This window comes from Vipera ursinii, assembly GCF_947247035.1.
Source record: "Vipera ursinii genome assembly, chromosome: 1".
Lineage (NCBI taxonomy): Eukaryota > Metazoa > Chordata > Lepidosauria > Squamata > Viperidae > Vipera > Vipera ursinii.
In genome coordinates this window covers 286,799,299-286,822,536 of record NC_139512.1, presented here as the reverse complement: position 1 = coordinate 286,822,536, position 23,238 = coordinate 286,799,299, and the positions used below count along the sequence as shown (strand labels likewise).

General features: G+C 37.6%; 1 protein-coding gene across 1 annotated transcript in view; it reads right to left on the bottom strand.

Moving 5' to 3' along the window:
* Positions 1-23,238, bottom strand: part of MTR (5-methyltetrahydrofolate-homocysteine methyltransferase) — an 89,053-nt gene that overhangs the window by 43,485 nt on the left and 22,330 nt on the right. The window contains exons 11-18 of the mRNA XM_083349907.1: positions 21,450-21,517; positions 17,807-17,886; positions 13,336-13,448; positions 12,775-12,915; positions 10,912-11,097; positions 9,515-9,694; positions 8,003-8,119; positions 7,760-7,900 (exon numbers count right to left, since the gene is read on the bottom strand). Coding sequence (XP_083206033.1) covers positions 7,760-7,900; positions 8,003-8,119; positions 9,515-9,694; positions 10,912-11,097; positions 12,775-12,915; positions 13,336-13,448; positions 17,807-17,886; positions 21,450-21,517 — 1,026 coding nt within the window. The remainder of the gene's footprint in view (positions 1-7,759; positions 7,901-8,002; positions 8,120-9,514; positions 9,695-10,911; positions 11,098-12,774; positions 12,916-13,335; positions 13,449-17,806; positions 17,887-21,449; positions 21,518-23,238) is intronic.

The window sequence follows — 23,238 nt, the reverse complement described above, 5'->3', positions numbered from 1 at the left end:
CGGGCGGTAGAGACAGTGCGGGCCAGACAATGCAGGGCGGCCACTTAGGCACACAGGGTGAGGCGACAGTGGCACAGGTCCAGCACCAGGTAGCCGGGCTGACACTGGTGAGCACAAGGAAGGAGTGCACATGGACTCTGCAGAACCTACCTCCCACTCCTTGTCCTCTCTTACTTACCTAGTTGAGATGGTATAGTTGGGCAGCAGGGAGGGATGCAAAGTTCCTGCCTACTCGCCTTCGCTGCAGGCAACTTGCCGGTGCAACGTTTGCCGGCCAGGTCTTTTAGCATGCTCAGCAGCAATTCCTATTGGCTTTTGAAAGCCAATAGAGGGAGTAGCATAGCTTGTGCAAAAGCTTTTTTTTTTTTGTGCAAAAAAAGGGTGCCGGAACACCATTCTGAGCATTCTATGAGAAAAAAAGCCCTGCTTTTATGTTTTAATCTTATGATTTTAAAAATATTGTAAGTTGCCCCAAACCTCGCCATGTGGATTGCATACAAATATTATATAATCGGTAAATAAAGTTAGAACATATGTTAAGTATACATCAAGTGATAATATGCTTCCCTACGAAGTCAATTCTTGCTCAATGACAGACCAAGGAGTTAACTCGGAAAGGCAAGAGGAAAATCTAGAAGAGGTCTGTGCGACTTGTAGAAGGGAAAGGCCCATACTGATACATTAAAAATCTTTGTGGTCTGCAAAGGAATGCTGGTGGGCTAATCAATGATTTGGTGACTGGAGGAGCATCTACAGTGTTGGAGTTCATGGTCATGGTAAGCCATGGAGGCACTAGACAACATGATTTTCAGAGCAGTGGTGGTGATTTTATTACTTTTTTAAAAAAAAAAAGTCTGTGCTCTGTCCAAGGGTGCTTGGTAGGCAGTATGTACAGGCCTGGTCTAGAATTTATTTTGGAGCATTCAACTATCTAGAGCAGGCATGTCAAACTCATTTTGTTTGAGGCAACTTCTTATAAAAGAATTGCCATTAATTTGTTTTAATAAAATAATTTAAATCAATTTTTCACTTGATTTCAAATTAAATGAATTATATTGGTTGACAATGAATTATTATTTTTTAGTACAATTGCCAAATGCAATAAACTGGTTTTAGGTATATGTGTGCACTAATTATTTCAACACCAATACATTTTAACAACATATTCTATTTGTAAATGAATGCAAATGCAAATTATACAATTTTTTTGTGCAAAAATAAAACAAAATAACAGATTTAAGAGCTGTTATCATTAGTTATCCTTAGGTAAAAAATAATTCCATCATCCAAAACTTTGTTATACTGTATTTAATGAACAGATGCTTTGGGATTAAAAAAAAAAAGACTGACTACATTTGATTGTGTATCACCATGGCATTAAAACAAAATTCGAACAGCGTATGAAAAATAAAGGTTCCTTAAACATTTGCTGGCTATATCTATACATTTTCCTTGATAGCACTCTATTGCCTTCTTTTTAGCCTTTTTTTCAACTTCCCAGCTTAAAAAAGGCAAGGCACCAGGAGCTGAAAGTTACAGAGACTGCTTAAGCAGGTTGCTAAGCAACCTGTTCACACTCGGCCCTTCTTACCCTCCCACTTTCAAATTAGCCTGTACATATCGCATTTCCTTCAATTTGAGCCATCTGAAGGCCTGTCGCTGTGGTGCATTCTGCTGCTCTGCACTGGCTGGCTGCCTGAGGAGAATTTGGCTCTCCGGAAGTTTCCTTCAGCTGTGTGTGTGTGTGTGTGTGTGTGCGCGCGCGCGCGCATGCGTGCGTGAAAAAAAAGGTGCCGGAATGCCGTTCTGAGTGTTCTATGGGAAAAAAAGCCCTGGATATATCACATATCATTGAAGATTGTAATTAGTTGCGTGTGCATGTTCAGCAAGTGTGATGCATTTGTGCTGGCATTTCTAGGCTTCTTAACAACCACATCCAGAAAAATTTGTAACAAACATTGGAATTCTTAAGGCCATGTTTGGTATTTCCCAGCAATCTGTTACTGGAAGGAAAAAGCAATCCCTGCTGCGTTACTGATCCCAGAGAAGCATTTGCATGTATGCAGGTATCCTTAGGTTGCCATAGTTAGGGATGAGAAATATTGGTTGCAAAGTTGGCATTTCTGGATGTAACACAGATATTTTGGACTTATTTTTGTTTCTTTGTATGTTTGATATTTTTAAAAAGGCATATGGTACTGACTATGCTTATGCACATATGTAACATCTTTTGCTTTTCCAGAATGTGAAAAGTGAAAGATTGTGACTAAACAAAATTTTAATGTACAGGTAATACCACCAGAAATTATTTTAGCCTTTTTAATAAATGTTATTGATGTTAAGCTCACCATGGAAAACATCATATATTGTTATGTATATACTAGGTTAATTATTTAAAGACTGAAGTGCAACATAACTAGATTCTAAATAATCTATTTTTCAAAACACACAACAGTCCAAACAGTAAAAGTAAAGTTCAAATTAAGAATATTTCATTCTTAAGAATTGTTTAATTTAAAGTGGTTTAGTTGTAATAGATGGTTAGATTCAAAATAGTTTTCAAGAGTATGTACGAGATACTATTTTTTCTAGCATCAGCTAAATTAGACATATTACATTCAGAAAAAAGTTTCTCATTTCTTTCCTGTTACCTTTATTGATTTCATTGCAGAGATGTTAACATAGGAAATAGATTATTTTGTTATCTAATTTTACCTTCCAAAAGACAGAAGCAGATGAAAAATGTGAGGTTCTTTCCTGATGGCTTTTTTGAATTAGCTGTTTTAGATTCTAAAAGTTTAGTTCCTAAAGAAGTAACCCTGTGAATAATTTTAATGTACTCCTCTAGTGCAGGCTCTTTTATGACTCAAGGACTTCAACTCCCACAATTCCTGAGCCAGCATGGCTCAGCTTGGAAACCTCTCCCTTTCCCCTCAGCATGGCTGGCTCAGGATTTCTGGGAGTTGAAGTCCACGAGTCATAAAAAAGAGCCAAGATTGCCTAGCCCTGCAATAGGCTTTCAGAGGGAGTTTTTGTTTTTGTTTTTTTGCAAAAAAAAGGTGCCGGAACGCCGTTCTGATCGTTCTATGAGAAAAAAAGGCCTGGTTATATCTATTGATATTTATTGCATTAGAAATTAAAACTGAGAGATTTTAAAATATTTATTTGACTTCAGGAGTCCCATGAAAGGACATTGGGGACCCCCAGAAGTTCCAGACCATACTTTGAGAATTGCTGTTTTAGGCCATTAAAGAGACATAATATTAATAGGATGCTGGGTCCAAGAGAGATAGCCTTCTTCAGATTCTTTGTTGATTCAAAATTTTAGATTCTGTCTACATCTCTATTAAAATGAAGCATAGAGTCAGAGAAACAGGCAAGAGCTACTATAAGAGCAACTCCTGGGAAACCAGATATTATTCAGAAGTGACTATGTAACTATAGAGGCTCAATAAAGTACTGTTCTAGGCTTTCTAAGGAGTCAGGTTTCCTGTTCTAGTCTACTTTGTATAGTTGACATGAAGACCCAAACTATATGTTTTATTTGCCAGAATTATATTATACCACTTAGATAACTGCATAGTTTTGTATAAACAGAACATTCAGTATGTCACCTCAGCTCCAATAGGATTTTTGACTGAATATACAATATATTTAGCCACTTCCTTTATTTTATGTCTTTATTATGATCCTCTAGCCTCCGAAATACTGGGGGGAAAATAAGCAAAGGGCAGGGTGGAAAGATTCTTTATCTCAGCATTATATGATCAAGAAACCCCCTCCCCCCAAAATCAAGGCCATGTTGAGGCAACTTCTTATATTTAGCTGCATAGAAGCTTCTTGCAAACTTCCAGTTCTGCCTCGTAGCAACGTGGCCAAGAGATTGCAGAGCTCCGCACCCCATGGCTGGTTTTGCCCTGCCAGGGGACCCTAAATGGGTTGAAATTCACCCCAGAGAGGTGACGAAAGAGGGGCACCCTGATGATTGCAGAACAATGGTAGTCAATCCGTTTGATACGGGGGAAGACCTCCAACCCGACAAGAGAAAGGCTAGCTGCACATCAGTGTCTAGCCCAAGCTACCAGCAGCCGAAGTCCAAAAGCATGAACCAGAACAACGGTGAACAGCGTGCTTAGAACTGGGTGAGAATATTGATCTTCTCTCTTCTATTTTGCAATTGATTCCCTGGAAAAGATCCCCAAAGCAAGAAATCCTCCAAAAGTGAGAAGCGAGAGGACTATACCCTACCCTTCCATAAATGGAAGCAGCAATTTAATTTTTACAGGGGAAAGAAATATACTGAAATGAAATTAACAATATTACCCTCTGGATAAATCTGAAAATTAAAATCTTTCATCTGAAAGATTTTTGATGAAATTATTAAAAAATCTTTGTTTGAAAAGTTGGAAAATGAATAACTAACTACTGACATCTAATGGAGGATTATAGAACAACAGCAACACTTACTCAGAAATTGGCAAGACACCCAGAAACAAAGAATAATCTGTTCCCTTAAGCATTAGTGACCTTTAGCCAAACAGAAAACAATTGGGAACAAGGAAAGAAAACATACTGGGCCATCTACTACAAACTAAGAACTATATTTGTTTTAAAAACTGCTGACTTTCTGGGATTATAAATATTTAGTAAATTGTGATCTTTAAGCTCAAGAATTGTCTGCAGAAAAAGAAAAACTCTGACTGTTTGCTAATTTTCTAGGGGGGAACTTCACTGGATAGTCAAACATTCTGGACTGCAACTTTTGCTGGCAGATAAATTGTAAGACCCCTGAACAGAAGAACTGTCATAAAATGTTGCCCTCGGTGGTGCTTTGGAAATCCATTAGATTATAAAAAACTATATATAAAGATAAGAACTACATACCATTTTGTTGTTTGGACTGGCTGGTTTATATTAAAGTCATAGCTGTCATAGTCTTCATCCTCCACTAGGTGTCAACAACTATTTCTTTTTTAATTTCCAAAACAAATTATCTTTAAAATGAGAGTCTTAACCATTCAAACAATTTTAGATTTAGCCAGATTTAAGTTTTAAATTTCAGGTTTTACATTTATTTCACTTCCATATATTTTGATCCTCCATAAAAAGATTAATTCACCGCTTCCGTTAGTATAAGGGTGGGGCGGAAATCCCCCCCCTTTCCCTTTTGGAGGTATTTTGCTTCTTGGGTATCTTTTCCAGGAAATTAATTGTAGAATAGAAAAGGAAGATCGAATTTCTCACCCAGTTTCAAGCACGCTGTTCACAGTTGTGCTGGTTAGTGCTTTTGGATAAAACAGATAAATGGAGAAGGGCGGGATATAAATGGGATTAAAATAAAATAAATAAATAAAATACAGAACTGAGAATAGAAACTTAATGATGGAACTTAACAAAACAACTTATCCCTTAAGACTACAAAATAAATCTGAGGACAAGAAAACAGATTGGGTAAAATGGACTGTAGAGCAACCAGGACAATCATTAAACTTTGGGAGAAAGAGAAATACATGTCTTATCTAACTTGTTTTTTCTATTCCCAACATCATTTACAAAAATACAGGAAAAACCCCTGGGTAAGTCGAACACGCTAACTTGGAAAGCTACCTGGCAAAAGAAGGCTAGAATCAGATCTGAGAGATTTGATGCAACTTACCAGATGGAGTACTATATGATCAAGCACCTGTTTGAATACGGTTAAAAGAATAGATAAATTATGGATATAAAGGGGTCTCACAGCAAGAGATAAGATATATAAGTAGTATAGTAATTTCTATAATATATGAAATGTAAAAAAATTGGGATGGTGTACATGAATGAAAAGGTTGCATATTTAAAGGTTATTAACTTTGAGAAAATTATGACTGATAAGAATGGTTTGAATACAGAGGGGAAATTAAGCTTAAATAAAAATCTTGAAAACAGGACATATAGTGACCTAACAAGATGACTTTTATAAACAGAATTGAAATATAAACTGGTAAGAAAAGATGCTATATGCTGATATTACTGTTATTTGTATCAACACAAGAAAAAGGTTCATATTTACGTAACTTTATATGTATTGAATTTTAAGAATAATATTTGCTTAATCTTGACAAAAGGAGAATACTATTTATTGGATGAAGAGAAGATCAAAGAAATATATCATTAATTAATACATTGATTATGGAACTGTAGAAATTAATTATTATTTATTGTTTTTTAAACTTATGAGCCCGGACAACACGCTGTTTACTAAGCATTAAAGAATGTTATTGTAAATAGCGTTGGTGGAACAGTGGGCTAATGCCTCCTTAAGTAACACCAGCTGCCTGCAATTAGTGCAGGTTCGAGTCCCACCAGGCTCAAGGTTGACTCAGCCTTCCATCCTTCTGAGGTAGGTAAAATGAGGACCCAGATTGTTGGGGGCAATAAGCTGACTTTGTAAAATGCCGCTTGGGGGCCCCCCGAAAGCCCTAATAAGCAGGCATATACATAGAATGAAGGCTATTGCTAAGCACATTGATTTGTGCTTCTTAGATTGTAAGCCGCCCTGAGTCTTCGGAGAAGGGCGGGATATAAATGGGATTAAAAAATAAAAATAAAATAAAATAATAAAATATGTTTTTTTTTTAAAAAAAGAAGAAGCTTCTTGCTGATCAATGCAGAGCTGCATTAGATCTTTAGGGTTAGCATGGGTGTCTGATGATATGGCACAATCTGTCATATCTCACACTTGAATACAGATAAACACATACTTGCATAGGACAGTGGGTGAAATGTGTATGCTGGAGCGTTCTGGACTACAAGCATTATCAAACTGATCAGTGTCCAGAAAATTCATGTCTAATGAAATTCTGACCTACCCTTTTTCATGTGCTCTCTGGTCTTACATAATCATGGCATATGCCTAAGATACTCTACACATCCGAACACTAACGGCTGCTGATTGATTCCAGAAAGCTTTTGCTTCTAAAAGAGGTATGACAGGAAAACATAAATATTCCCTCAATAGAAATAAAAATGCCAAAAAAAATGGAGCTTTGGATTTTTATTTCTGGTAATATAATTTAAATGTATCCCCAGCCAGTCTAGCAACACTTTATTTTAAAAATCTAATAACTTAACTTGGCTTTAGTACAGTCCCTCTTGGTGATCGTTTTATGTTGTATCACGTAATGAATCGCTATTGAATCAAACACTGATCTGAACTGGAACGTGCCCATCAGCTTAATAGAACAACCCACTCCTTTCTACTCTGCTCTGCAATACTATCCCAGTCACCTTCCACTGCACATTTATAACGAACACCATCTTTTGTTATTAACTATAATTGTCCCGGGTTATTTGTTACATTTTATATTTTCTCTTATTTTTCCTTTGTTGTTTTAATAATTAAGTAAATTATGCCAGTATGTTCTAATTCATACTAATTCTACTTAAGTAAATGCCACTATGTTTTAATTCAAACTCTGAAGCAAAAATATGTTTCTTGTGATGCTTATCTATGTATTTACGTAAACTACAATTCTACTTTTTTTTTCTTTGGGAAAGACAAAAAAGGCCAATATTTTTTCCCAGAATCACCCAAGCCCAGCATGATTTGATACAAGGTGCTTTAAGGAAGAGGGAAAAGCAAAGGGACATTTGTGGTTACATCCAAGTAAACAAACCAGGTCACTTAAGAATAATTCACAAAGCAATTATTCAGGCTTTCAAGCATCCATGTTTAAAAGTTAAGTCATGTGTATTAAAAATAATTTAGGCAAAATATTACCTGAGCGTAATGCAGAAGCTTTTCTGTTGCATCTGGGTCTTTATTCCAAATCAAATCTTCGCACAACTGTAAAAGTTCCTTTTGGATATCGTCATATACTGGAAGATTTCCTGCATTCACAATCCCCATGTCCATTCCATGCTGAGAACAAACAAAAGGGGGGGAAAAGCCAATGGATTTTATAGCTTCTTCTATAACAGTATTTTTTGATCACAAATTATTTTGCCAAAACCATCAGATTACCTTAATTGCATGGAAAAGAAAAACGCCATGCATTGCTTCTCGAATAGCATCCATTCCTCGGAAGGAGAAAGACAAATTGGAAAGGCCTCCACTTATTCTGGCTCCAGGCAAATTTTCCTAACAAGGGAAGTCCCAGCAAGATAAGGAAATGTTACAAAGAAAGAATAGATACTAAGTGTGGTTAGCATTGTCAGGTCACTGGAGTAACAGTACAAAAGAGCAATACACACAACATTATCTGACTGCCATTTACGTTATTGTGAGGGGGGGGGAAATATGACAAATAACAAAGAAAATCTGTCCAGAAAAATGTTCATCTCAAGACCCAGCCTATCCTATATTCAAAGAGGTTTGTCTTATATATCTTTCTATGAACATAAAAAATAAAAAAATCACTGGAATTTTGTTTTTACTTCCTTCTCTTTTTGACTATTTTCATTCTGTTGTGAAAAAGTTTATACGCTCTTCAGAACTAGAGCTGAGGAATCTACAGATTACTCCACTAATTTCTTACTCGGTTTCTTTAGGAGGTAAATAATTTCTTACCCCAAAACTATCTTACTGGTACCAGGTGTTTCTGTATGAATCTGAGCAGCCCAAAGAAATGAATATTACAATTGGACACCAGAGAACTGTGGTTGAATCCCATCCCAAGGAAAGTTGTATCTTAACCATTGCACACCTTCAATAGAGAAGATTAATTCATTGGTTGCTATCAATCTACCTAAAACATGATAGAAGACAATGGGAAGCATATGCATTATGTATACTAAGAAGTCGTGCAACATAAGATATTCTTTTCACACAAGGAGATTCATTGTGTTACAATCTACATATGGGCAAGATGTTAAAATTCATTTCTAAAGCTTCGGAACCATAATCCTGGAGAAAGTCATATCTCATTTCTATAATATTGGCCTCTCTGGTTTGAAGGGGAATATATAAATGTAGAGATACAGAGATATAATGTTATTATTTCTTTTACCTTTTTATTAACTTTAGAAAATGGTTGAGCTGTAACCTCAAATAATACAGACATAAATAGGAAATGTTTTTATCATATATCTATGGTAATTTATCACACACATATGCAAAAATAAAATCTCAAAAATATCCTGTTTACCATACAAACCCAAAATAGAATCACAGACAGTAATGGAACTTGTACTAATTGAATGAAGTAACTTTCATGATGTTGTCAAAGACCTTTTGGCCAAACTGTCAATTTTTGGCAAATATTGCTCCATTTAATTACTCTAAGTATACATACAATTCAGTTAATGGTCCGAGTTATTTTTAAGCAACTATATAATTTATAATAATGCTGCTACTGGAAGTAAAGCTGACAAAATTGTACAACATAAAAAGTTGTACAGTTCCATTTAAGCCACTGCATTTACCTTACTCAACTACTTATAAAGACCAGTAGACAAATGTTTAAAATAAGATCAGTAAATCAGTTTAAAAAAGAAAAAAGAACCCAAATCCCAGTCCCTAACTTCCTAGACTCACTTTTATTGTTTTAGTTGCATCGATATAGTTAACTGCATACAAATTATGTTCCTCCATTCCAGTACCTATAGTCAAAATGTTGGGATCAAAAATTATATCACACGGATTAAAGCCAATTTTGTTCACAAGGAGGCCATAGGCTCTGGTGCAGACTGAAATTTTGTCTTTTGTTTCTGTGGCCTGAAAAGAAATATCAAACATGTGAAAGAACAGTAGTTAGTTTTTTTCTGTGGTATCATGTTTCTGTCCAAAGTTAGCCATAGAGAAGTTAACTTTGCTATTAACAATTAATTGAAGATGTTATTGGAAACTCCTCTACACACAGTTCATGTTGCATATTATTAATGTGATTTAAACTCCGTTCGTTTGCTCAAAGGAAAGCTGTTTGCTGAAGGAATGCATATAAGTGAACAGATTATGACCTCATAGGGAAATGGCTGGGAATGCCATATTTACAAATCTGAGCCAAAATAAGATTAACAAATAAATAATGCTTTGTAACAAGAAACAATGGATGGAAACTAGCCAAGGAGAAAATCAACCTAGAACTAAGGAGAAATTTCCAAATGGTGAGAACAGCTTGCCCTCAGAAGTTTTGGGTGCTCCATCACCGGAGGCTTTCAAAAAAGAGACTGGACAACCATTTATCTGAAATGTTATAGGTCCTCCTGCTCAACTAGGGGGGTTGGACTAGAAGACCTCCAAGGTCCCTTCCAACTCTATTATTCTATGTTCTATATTCTATGGTGATGCTGTGTTTTGTTTTGTTTTTGTTATCAGTTTTGCGATGATGCTTTGTAAGTTCATGTTTTATTTTATTTGTGATAGGTTCAGATGCTAACTAGTTCAGTGAATATTTCAGCATTGCAATTTAACTGCCCAAACTCATTTTTTGACCTACAGGTAGTCCTCAAATTATGACCACAATTGGGACCAGAATTTCAGTCATAAATCTTTATGGTCATAAGCCAAGTCACTATGTGACCAGACCCAAGTTTATAACCAATTTTACAGTAGTCATTAAATAAAACGCATGCTTAAGCGAATCATCTGGTCATTAAGAGTATCCGGCTTCCCCAGTGGAGTTTCTTGCCACAAACTAGCAAAACTGTTGCAAATCACAACCACACGATTGCAGGACATCGCAACCAGTTGTAAATGTGAGCCAGTTGCCAAATGCACAAATCGCAATCACGTGACCATGGGGGGGGGTGATGGTCATAAATGTGAGTATGGGTTGCAAAGTACTTTTTCTAAGGCTGACATAGCTTTGAACCGTCATTAAGCAATGAGTACCTTTACTTTGTTTAAGTTACCTCTTCACAGGAACACAGATAGGACAAACGTTCCTATGCCCTTTTGGGCAATTTCTAGTGGGTTAGGAAAGTGTCACCAACCTGCCCCACTTCATCAAAGGCCATAACCACCACCGCTGCTCCATATCTCCTAATTTTTCTTGCTTTTCTTAGGAAATCCTCTTCACCTTCTTTCAGACTGATGCTGTTCACTATGCATTTGCCTTGCGAACACTTCAATCCAGCTTCTATTACAGAGAAGTTTGAGGAATCAATGCAAAGGGGCACCTGAGGATAAAAAAAGAGGACCAACATTAAAAAATAACAATGATCTTCAAAACCAATAAATAGCTAAGTCTGAATTGTGTGGATGCACATCCAAGGCAGAGAGAAAAGGTCTTGCAATTTAAGAAAGCAAATTGTCTACGTTATTATATTTATCACATAGGCTAGACTAATTTCTTTCTTTCAAAAGATTCCTCCAGAAAACTTTCTTCAGATCGTGACATCATTTGGAAAAGATTCTTTGACCTAACAGCAATATTTATCCAGGGCTGACATTCAGACTGATGCACAAAAATTACAGCTGAACAAAAAACTCTTAAGCAGAGGGGTTTCCTGCCAAGTTCCAAAGGCTTAGTGACCTCACTTCAGAATGAAGATCAAAAGAAAAACCCTTTTAGGTGACAGTTTCCCTTCTGCCCTCTCCCCACAAGCTGTGCTCTCAGAAGTGACAGTGAGAACACTAGGACACAAGGCTGCCTGAAAAATAAGGGAGCGAATTTTGGGCATCTAGGGCAATCTGAAAGCTGAACTTGGTACTTTTAAAACTTGCAGAGACCAAATTTCATCCCTTAAAAACTGCAATAATTCTTTAAAAAAAACTTTGCCTGCTGCTAGGACAGGGGTTAAGAATACTAGATGCTGCAGCAGGACTTAATGTAACAATTTCACTCCATAAACTTCCTAAATAGCAATAGCAATAGCAGCATTTAGGCTTATATACCACCCCATAGCACTCTACAGCACTCTCTGGGCAGTTCACAATGTAGAAGCATTATTTATATATTGCCCCCAACAATCTGGGTTCTCTGAAGGATGAAAGGCTGAATCACCCTTGAGCCCTGTCAGGATTGAACTCTAGACTGTGGGTAGAGTTAGCCTGCAATACTGCACTTTAACCACCGTGCCTCCATTTCTGACCTTCCTGCTCTGGCAATGTCACATTACTGGCTATGACCCTCAAAGCATTCAAAAGTTAATAATTAAAAATAAATTTAATCCTCAGCAGGAATAAAACACCAGTGTCTTACCCCTTTTATAGCATTTCAGCTGTTCATGAGTCAACCAAATGCTTCTTTGTTAAATCAAGATACTTTTTCTGGATAAAAACATTAAAGCTGTCTTACATGAAGTCAGGCACTGCTATTCAGATCCATGCAGACTGGTGCCAAGTAATGTCTGCTCTGAAGATGGGCAATATTATATACACAGTGCTCGTTTGATATCTGGGATATTTAGTATTATTTATGGATTTTGAAATTCAGGAATAAAGAATTGACTTCAAAAGCCAGAGACATTCTTATGAGAGTAAAAGACTCAAGGCCAGCACTTTCCTCTGAAATGAAAACTCAACACTATTTGAGAAGGACACCACAAAGGCTTTAACCACACCATAACTATCTAGATAGGCAAGGGGACAATAAATTAGTAGCCCAAAAACTTGGCACTTATGTAAGCTTCCAACACTATAGCAGTCCAGGTCAGAAGTATGTTCTCCAAACACCACAAAAATTGTAATAATCTTTCTAATGCATTTCTTCTGGTTTTAACACTTCCTGTTACCATTTTTTCAGTCAGGCAACCTGCTGAGGTATTGAGATACTGTGTAGTCCCAAGACATGTAGACAACACCAGACTCAGGAAAGCTGACCTATTAAAAGACTATCAAGTTTAATATATAACCTTGGCAATGTCAGGTTCCGAAGCAATATATTTGCAGAATCTGGCCATAGCACTTGGACCATCTAACATTCCATCATCCATGTTGATATCCAGGATTTGAGCTCCCATCTCAACTTGGGCCTTAGCTACACTCAAGGCGTCCTATGTTAAAGGAAAAAAGACATCATTCTAAATGAAATGCATCTAATTCTATTCATTCCCCCCTTTTCTTTTTATTTACTTTGATGGCATTTGTTTCTGCATTTTTTACCAAGCTGCTTTTATTATGTCTGTCTTCCCAATCACAGTTTCCACTTTTGTAGTCTATAAAATGTGTCAGAGTTTATTTACATTTATTCTGTAAAATATTTTAGAGGCTGCCATCATCACATTACTCAGAACTGCTTGAACCTCTCACTTTTACAAAAGAAGTGCTCAAGATTGTGTTTCACACTAAAACAAAAGCCAAAAAAGCTATATTTATATAATGTATTTAGTAGAAACTATGCATCCAAATTCTTAAACAGTAGACCTATACAAAACTTTAGTACCAGTCCTGAAGCTTAAAAAAGTTAGACCTACTTCATATTTGCCTGCCATTATAAGTTTGGCAAATCTCCTTGATCCTGCAACATTGCAACGTTCACCAATGTTAACAAAGTTAGTGTATTTTCCAATCCTGAAGGGCTCCAGACCTGGAAAATAAACTTTATATAAACATACATACATACATACAAGGGGGAAAAGAATACTTCTCTGAAAAACCGGAATATACAATTTTCTCATGGAAAGATGAGAAAAGATATCCTTATATGAAAAGATACGGTATCCTTATTTAAATATGTGCATTTAACAGAACTTTCTTACTGATCCATGTGGTCTGACCAGAAGAAACGACCTTTAACTCTCCTTGAAACAATATAATGTGGCAAGTAAAACAGAATTAAAAAAACAGCAGCTGCATAAAAACATACCTGATTTAGATAGAATATTTTTGCAGCACATTGTGTATATAGCAGATTTACAACAAATGGATGAATGAACAAGGAAATGGCAAAAAAGAATGAGATCCTAGCCATTCAGGTTCGTCCTTACACAAATGGGTTGTTGTTCGAGTCAATGTTGATTCTTAGGAAGTGCTTGGCCTGGTTCCTGCAGTTTCCTCAGCAAGGTTTTTCAGAAGTGGGTTGCCATTCCCTCCTTCCTATAGCTGAGAATGTGTGACTGGCTCAAGGTCACTCAGCTATGCCTTAAGCAGGACTAGAACTCAGAATCTCCTGTTCTAGCCTGATGCCTTAATCATTACACCAAACTGGCTCTTTACAGAAATACTATAAGAAAGAATCATTTTTACCCTAAACGTGTCCACTTTTTTATTGGGCAGCCCAAAATATAAGTTAATCCCAATCGTGTACGTTGAAGTAGAGCTGATCAAGGCACAAGAACAGCAGCATAAATCAGGCCCAGTGGCAGAAAATACATGGCAGACACCTCTCTGCCATTAGAGAAAAATGCATTGCAGCATCTTCTTCACAGCTGATCTTTGAAAACTATAGAAAAATGCTCAATGCAGGAATCTCAAATGAGAGAAACAAGCATCTGCAAATAAATATCACATCAAGAGGGGAAAGGGGACACTATTTCTTTCTTAAAAGTTAGCAAGTGAATAGATAAATCCAATCTTTGTCCACTATCATACATTTAATTATGCTTTTTTTCCCACAGACCCCAAGAACACAGGAAAACAGTTTAAAATTAGCATCAAGTGGAATTTAAGCCAATGTGGCATTTCCCATTGATGCTAAAATAGCAAAATTCTGATAAGTCCTACCGAATGCTTGAAAAGGAAACCAAAGGAAGTTAATGTGTTAAAAGCCATCATTGTGAGCACATGCAAAATTAGACTGCTAAAATGATCACCTAAGCATTTAATCAATGGTGGAAGAATTTCTTTGTCTGTAGATCTTAAGGGCAGCTCTTAGTACTTCTGTCTTAACAAGGATCCTGAATGAATGAAGGCTCCCAAATCCCAGGGTGCAGAAAGAGGGTGGGTTTTTGGTTTTTTGAGTCATGAAAGAACATACTTCTTTTAGTGTGTGTGTAAGTAGCACTAGAATCAAGAGTTCAATTTCTGGTTCAATAAGGCACACGTTCAAATGGCAAAAAAAAAGATACTGTATTACCTCAGTCATAACAATTATACACTTTTTGATAGCATCAGTTCTATCTAGAAAACAAAGGCCACACTGTTTATGGGAATCTTATTTCCAGGAATTCAGTCATGTAAAAGGCAACGATACGGTTCCATTAAAGGAATTGCCACCAGAAGTGGACAACAGCCTTAACAATTTAGCGGAGTGGCACTGCAGACAGAGAGGTGAGGAGGTTCTGTGAGTAACAACAGAAACCAAACAGTGGACCTGCTGATAGAAAACCTGCTGAAGTTTATTCTTTATTCTTCCGTCTCTTAAGCATCCAGGGACAAGGGTTGCCAACAAAACAAATTTTACAGTCCAAACAAAAAATAAAAATAGCTCCCAAAGTAAAAAATATCTAAATAAGGAAGTAAATGGGTGTGGCTGAAGTAATTTGAGGCTTGTTCTCTTGAACACACATGTGCATCCCTTCCAGCCTCAGCTGTCAGCATATTTGCAACTCCTCACTTTAGTACAGGTGGTCAACTTACACCCACAATTGAGCTCGAAATTTCTTTTGCTCAGCAAGAAAGTTTTTAAGTGAGATCTGTCCCATTTTATGACCTTTCTTGCCACAGTAGTTAAGTGAATCATTGCAGTCATTAAGTTAATAATATGGATAGGGGAATCTGGCTTCCCCATTGATTTTCCTTTTCAGAAGGTAGCAAAAGGTGATCACATAACCCCAGGACACTGCAACTGTCAGAAATACATGCCAGTTGCCAAGCATCTGAATTCTGATCACGTGACCATGGGGATGCCGCAACAGTGTGAAAACGGTCATAAGTCACTTTTTTCAGTACCAATGTAACTTTGAATGGTCACTAAACAAATGGCTGTATGTCGAGGACTACCTGTAGTCTCTGGCCCCTTCCTTCCCTCTGACTAAGGCTTTGTCTATGGATAAAACACCCAGAAGCAAACTGAGCAACGTGGTATATGCAGTACAATGCAATGAGCCATGTGCAGATCCATACTTTGGGGAAACAAAACAACCACTTCATAAACGCATGGCACAACATAGGAGAACAAACCCATCAGGACCAGATTCAGCCGTCCATCTGGATTCAAAAGACAAAGGACACTCTTTAGAACAGGGCTTTTCAACCTTTTCACCATTGTACCACTTTTAGGATATGGCAACATCCGAGTACCACCAGTCGCCTAGCAAGGTGTCAAAAACTTGATGGCCAAAAAAAAAAAGAAAAAAAGTGATGAGGTACAGGTAGTCCTCGACTTACAACAGTTCACTTAGTGACTGTTCGAAGTTACAATGCCCCCCAAGCCACAGGCAAGCAAGACACCTGCCTGCCCACCTGGTGGCGCTCTTCCTCCTGTCCGAGGTTTTCATTGTTGTAAGCATTTCTGTTGAGGATTGGCAGCGGGGGTGGGGTGGGGAGATGTTTGGTTTTTATCCCCCCCCCTTGCTGGGTGGTTGCAGCAGGTTTTGGTCACTTCACATGGCCCTGGGATAATGTGACCATCATAAATATGAATCAGTTGCCAAGCATCTGAATGTAAATCACAAGACCTTGGGGATGCTGCAACATTCCAGCTGATGGGCGCTTCTTCTGGGCTCAGCAGAAACACCAGGATCAGTGCTGCTTTCCAACTGATGGGCACTTCTTCTGGGCTCAGCAGAAGCAACGGGATCAGCGCCGAGCTCCAGCTGGAGTCTGGCGCTTCCACTCAGCCCTGACAGCCCTGAAGAAGTGCTGATCCTGGCGCTTCCACTGAGCCCTGACAGCCCTGCAGCTCCAGCCATCTCTCACTCAGGCTTGTGCGGTGCTGCCACCGATTCAGCTCATTCCCTTCCCCCGCTACCACTTTTCTAGGATGGTCGCATACCACCTGCCAGGTGCCAATATACCACAGGTGGTGCCCGTACCACTGGTTGAAAAGCTCTGCTTTAGAAGACAGCAAAGTCCACATTTTGAAAGAGGGTCAAAGAGGCCATCTATGTTAAAACTGGACAGCCCTCTCACAACAGAGAGGGAGGGATACGACATTATCCACCTCCAGTCTATAACACAGTCCTTTCAACAGTTCCAAGAAGACTCCACACTCATTTTTCCTACTCAGGTGACCCTGACCACATAGATAAGCCTCCAGGTATCATCAATAACTCTCTAAAAGAATGCAAATGACCAGCTGCCTGCAAGGAATATAAATGCTTCCATTCCCCACCATCCAGTCAGAGCTAAAGAAGCTTCTTGGATGAGAAGTGAAAAGTCTTCAAAGAAAAACAGTCCAGTTGCTTTGTGAAAAAGCATCTTTGGGATGAGTAAGGCTTTGCTGCACAAGGAACCAACCCTCTTCTCTGCCTAGGCAATGAGCTGAATCCTGGCCAGGCAGCCCAGAAGGCTGAGGTGTTTGTTCATACAGGTCTGATAAAGAGTATTCCAGCAGGTGATTTCTCTGTAAACTTTTCTTTGTGTCCTGAATACTTTCTCCATCCTCCATTTCTTCACAGGAGTCTTTATGCTTAGCAAGCACTAAGTCTGCAGGCACTCATTGTCTGATGCTGTGGCTTACTCACAGGGAGCTGGTGTGTCCCCTTTACCACTAGCAGCCATTTTATAATGCTATTATAAACTAGGTCAGCCATCTAAGCTCTGTCATCCTCGTGTCCAATAAGTACAACAAAATGAAGATTCCCCCTAAGAGCTTTTGGAAGTAGATTGAAAGGCTGTAAAATAAAAATCCTCTTCACCTAATAGTTTGACCTAACACGTATTATATGAGGGTTTCCAATGTCTTGTAGGTGTCTTGAGGGAAAAATAAAGCAACCACAAAGAATTCTAAGATATAATTTAAGAGAGCCTAGTTAAGGAATTTTGGATTTGTTATTATCTCACCTGACAGCAGCATGTAGCCTTCAGAGACAGAGGCAGGGGGGATACGAGGTTTGCATGCCTTTACTTCTTCTGCTATCTTCCTGCATTACAAAACAGCAAGATAAGAGCCCAGGGCTTTGAAAGAAGGAATGAAATTCTTCCACAAGACACTAGAAGCAAATGGGCATTTATGTGCCTTTAATATTCTTTTCCAGTTCTCCCTTCTAAGTGTTAATCATATGAACAGTGATAAATAAATTACAATCATATGTACAGCAGTTAACATATTAGTACTGTACAGAAAGGACACAGCAGGCTAAACAAAGATAAATAAAAAAGGAAAGCAAATTATTTACTCATTTTTGTATTCATAAATAGAGCTCTGCTTGGGAGTTTCAGGAAAAAAATGATCATGAGACAGAAGTAACTTGTGAATGGCTCAAAGCAACATGCCCCGTTCAAAACATCTTCTGGGCTCTAATCAGTTATTACTTTACCACTCTGTTTCCCTATCTGAGCTAATGGATGTTGTGGGTGGGCTGGCAGTGGAATTTCCTAGGATTATTTAATTTAATTTAATAATTTAATTTGTATACCGCCCTTCTCCCGAGGGACTCAGGGCGGTGAACAGGGCAATACATAGTAAAAACCGAATACAAAAATTAAAAGCGATTAAACCATTATGCCCATAATAATAATAATTAATACATCTTAAAATTAGAGCTATTTATAAAAACCCAACCCCATCCCATCAGACCAGGATTATGTTCTTGCAAGTCTTCAATGTGCCTTTCCTAGGTGTGAAATTGGAAGCAACATGTGAGTTCATGGCCACTATAGGCTGGCCAGGTTAACTGTGGGCCTGGCACACATATATTAGAGTGTGTGTGTGTGTGTGCATGTGTGTGTGTGTGTGTAGATATATGTATATCTGTATATATGCATGTATATTTCATGTACATAGCCTGAGGGTTATGGTAATGAGAGCTGGTTTTGTAACCTGGAAGTCCTTCTTGGAAGTATCAACACATTAAGCTAGTGGCAGCTATAGCCAACAGCACTTAGACTTACATACCGCTCCACAGTGCTTTACAGCACTCTCAGCAGTTTACAATGTCAGCATTTGCCACCCACCCACCTCCCAAAAAACAATCTGGGCCTTCATTTTACCAACCTCAGAAGGATAGAAGGCTGAATCAACCTCGAGCCCTGTGAGGATCGAACTCCAGGGTGTGTGTGGGCAGTTAGCCTGCAATACCGCATTCTAACACTGTGCCATCACAGGCCTGTAGCTATCCTCAGAAGGGTCTTTGCACAACTTTGTGCTTGTGTCAATTACATCTTTTTCTGGTCTGGGTGGCCCTTCTCATAATCATTCATATCTTAAATCAAATCTCAGTTGGATTTCTATAATGTGCTGTACGTGGACTGTCTGGAAGACCATTTAAAAGCCATAAACATCTGGATTTTCTTGCATGAACTGACCCAGGATGGCAAATGAGCCTATTTTGTCATGTGTATTTTCATAAATTGTGTGCTGCTTATTTATTAGATTTTTTTTATCACACATTTACTACTTTATAAGTAACTAAGGTAGTGAACATAATACTCCTCACAACAACCCTGTGAGGTGAATTTGGCTGGAGAGAATGGTCCAAAGTCAAGTTTCTAATTTTGTGATTTGTTTTTGTATTGTGCTTATTTTCTTTCCATTTTTGTTTTCGTATGCTACCCAGGGCCACAGATTATGGGAGGGCCAGCCTTAAAAATATTTGAAATAAATAAATAAATGTATTTTTCTGCTTTCCCTTCCAAAGTGATACTCATTTTAAACCTTCTAAACAAGTTCAGTCCTCACTTATCTGCTTTTTTAAAAAGGAAGTTGGAAGTCTTACGCTTTTGTGCATACTGAAATTGCCTTGAACATGCTAATACACTTTTCCAGAAATGCCATTAGTTCAGTTTCTGTCAAGATGGAGGCACTAAGTGTTTCATTGAAATAAATAGATATCAAATTCTTTATATCGGATTACCTATTCATTGGGAACTCTACACATTCAGAAACTCAGAATATATAAAAGCATAATTATTCTTAGTTGCAAACCATCTATTTTTCTTCTCTACCCCAGATGGTTATCTATATTTAATGTGATATTTCTATTCTGTCACAAGCCTTTTAAAATTCAGCTCCATCACATTTTATTGCAAGAAGATGACTAAGTTCTTGCTATTAGAAATGAAAAAGACCATATTTCCAATTACTTTCATACTAAGCTTACAGAAAAGGTTTCACTAAAGTAGCTATAGTTAAACAAATATTTAATTTAATTAACTTAATCAGCCATGCTTTTATGTATTGATGAACCAGCAGATTCCACAACTGACATACAGCTTCTTTGAAACCTATAAAAAATATCTAGCTTAACCTAATGAATTAAAAAATTTTGAAGATCGTTGCTACTGAGATTCATCATCACATCTTTTCCCCTGGCTACTATAGAGTATTTCTTACATTTGACCAGAGATCATACTCATAGGAATGAAAATACCCATCAATATTTTTCTTAGCAGTCACAAACCGGATTAGATCTAAAGATATTTTATGTTTTAAAAATCATGGGAACCACTGATCTACAGAATTATTTTCATTTACAAGAAGGCTTCTGTTCCATAAAACTCTTGAGACATCATTAGAAACGGAGGATGACTATTAGTGGCAAAACACTTTCAAAATAAATTGAACTCAAAATGCCCAACTTTGAATTCAAAAAAGTTGTTTCACATTTGGAACAGGCTATTTCAGTCTTTTGGAGAATGTTTTGAGATCAAAAGAGAAATATTTCTAATTTTAAAATATAATATAGCTTTTTTCAAAACAATACATTTTAAATATGGAATGTACTATGCACCCCAATAGCTTCAGTTCAGTTCCCATTTGAAGGTTTACCTATCTGCAAGACAGACAAAGATAATGGCAGACAGCAATCTCACCATATTGCTCTCTAGTAACTGGGCGTTCTGAGCCTTGGTATGCCCACCATAGTAAACATTTTGTGAACAGCCATGGATCCCAGCTAAGAAAAGCCCTAAAACATTTAAAATTTCCAAATATGCTCACTTGCTAAATTCCCAAAAAGACCTCCAGAGGCATGAAGAAACTTCAATGCCTCATTCCACCCCACAACAAGTCAACATTAGTTGTACAAACACCAAGGACAGTTAAACTGGTACCTCCATGCATTTTTGTCTACAGTTCTTATAGGTAATGGCTTATAGAAATTGCTGATAAATTCTAAATGACATCGGTGTCCCAGTCTTGAGGTACAAGTCAATAACAAATACCCTAGCCAAAGAAATATATCAGTTCCACCACCCACCAGCAGATTCTTCTGTTAAGTGTCTTATGAATACAACTTGCAGATGTACACAAGGGATGTTGTCATGAAGAATTTAACACGAGTTTTAGCCACAGTGACCTGCAGGACCTTCTTCAAGCCATTTCCAGAGAGGAAAAGAAAAAAAAAAGCCACCACTCCCGTAAACAGTTCACTAGGAAAATGCAAAAATCTCTGCAATGTAACAACTACAAAACTGTGTGCTTGTCATTGTTCTACAAGTTAAAATGTGACTATTGATATTAGGGACCCTATATACATGAAATTACCGGATATGTGCCGGAGTGGTCCCACAGCAGCCACCAACTATGTTGACCAAACCATCTAAGGCAAGATCCTGGAGAAGAGAAAAAGCACCTTTCAGATACAAATGTCTGAAGAGCAGAGTTACATGCATGCAAAAGCTTTGCTAGAATTTTTACTTACATACATCCTTGCTAATTACCAATAAGTACAGTAAGGAGGCCAACAAGTACAGTACCATTTCCTTCAAGGACCCACTGAAGGCTTCAATGCCATCTTGGATGAAGATACTTGCATGTAAACTATTCATTTTAAATTCCTTATGTTTGCCTCCAGTTGATACTCAGAAACAGCCCACAATATACCACTGAAAGTAAATTGACTGGGTCACATGAAACTCCTTGGGCACTGATCACCTTCTGATCTGTATGTCACCTAATGATACAACTTACACAATTTCATTATGGTCAACACCAGAGTTTCTTAGAATTGCAGAACATCTAGAAATAAGAAAGCAAGTTTGCAGATTTATATTTACATACCTAAGAATAACCCCCACTTGTCAGGGTTATCTGTTGGGGAGGAGAGAGGAGAGTATCAAAAAATCAAGATGGTGGCTATTACAGCAGTGCAGGGTACATAAAAGGGGCAGAGCTTCAATTACATTATTTGCAGCCACCATATTGATTTTTTGATACCCATCCCTGTAGACATATTTATGATTTGTATGATTACTCATTAAAGGTCTCACACAATAATGCTTGGCATGTCTGCCAGCTCGTAAGTAACTAGTATATTGTTGGGCAGTGTGGAGCTTTTGGGTTTAGTAACCATAAAGTAGACAGAGGATTTCTTGACATTTTGCCAGCAACTGTGTCTGGCATCTTCATTTTTTTAATAGTAATTTTATTACGCATTACAATTAAAAAAGATGAAAGCCAATACAGACTAACAAAAAGAAAGGGAAAAAGTGCAAACGGAAGGAAAAAAGGAAAAAAAATAATAAATATAGAAAGAAATCCCCTTCATCACAACAAATAAACAACACCTCTCAAACTACAACAAATGATCTCTTATTCTCATATGCAATCTCTTATCTCTTAAAATTAGTAAAAGTCCATTAAGGGTTACCAGAAATACCAACAGATCTATTTTAAGCTTGACCAAATAAACAACTTTACATTCTTTTATTTTAAACAATCTACATCTTTAGTCCTTTCAACTAATATCCTAAAATTTAATTTCTTTTAATTTTTTTTTCTTTGTCCCTTCTCAGAAAATTCTTCAAAGCTTTAACAGTCTCTGTTGTAAATTCAGAGTTGGAAGGTTGTTAGATTACTCTTTGGGGCTTGTTATTTGTACATCCCTTTTAATTATTAAGACATCAGCCAGTTTCAATGTAGCATTTGGTTTGGGCTGTCATTCCTCACCTCCCAGTATTCTAAAGCTGCCAGAAACCACTTTTTGTGGTCTCCTCACAAGGAGCAACTATTTGGAGCATTTGTGGACAATCCCAAGCCCTCTCCTTGTCTAAAGAGGAACTGTGAAGAATTGGTCCATTTACCAGCTATTTATTTCACCACAGTCACTGTCTCCACTCTCAGCAGAGCTACAGTATCTTCAGTTTGGCATTTCTTCCCCCAGAAATGTCTGTAATTGGCATATTCAGAGGCAAATACCGACTTAACTGCTGTCTGTATAACTAAGTTGATTCTTCCTTAATTGAAGCCATAGGAAACTCGCTCTTTTGCAAAGCTTGGTTACCTGCCCTGGGCCACAAAATCACAGAGTCCACAACCAACAAACAAGAGAAAT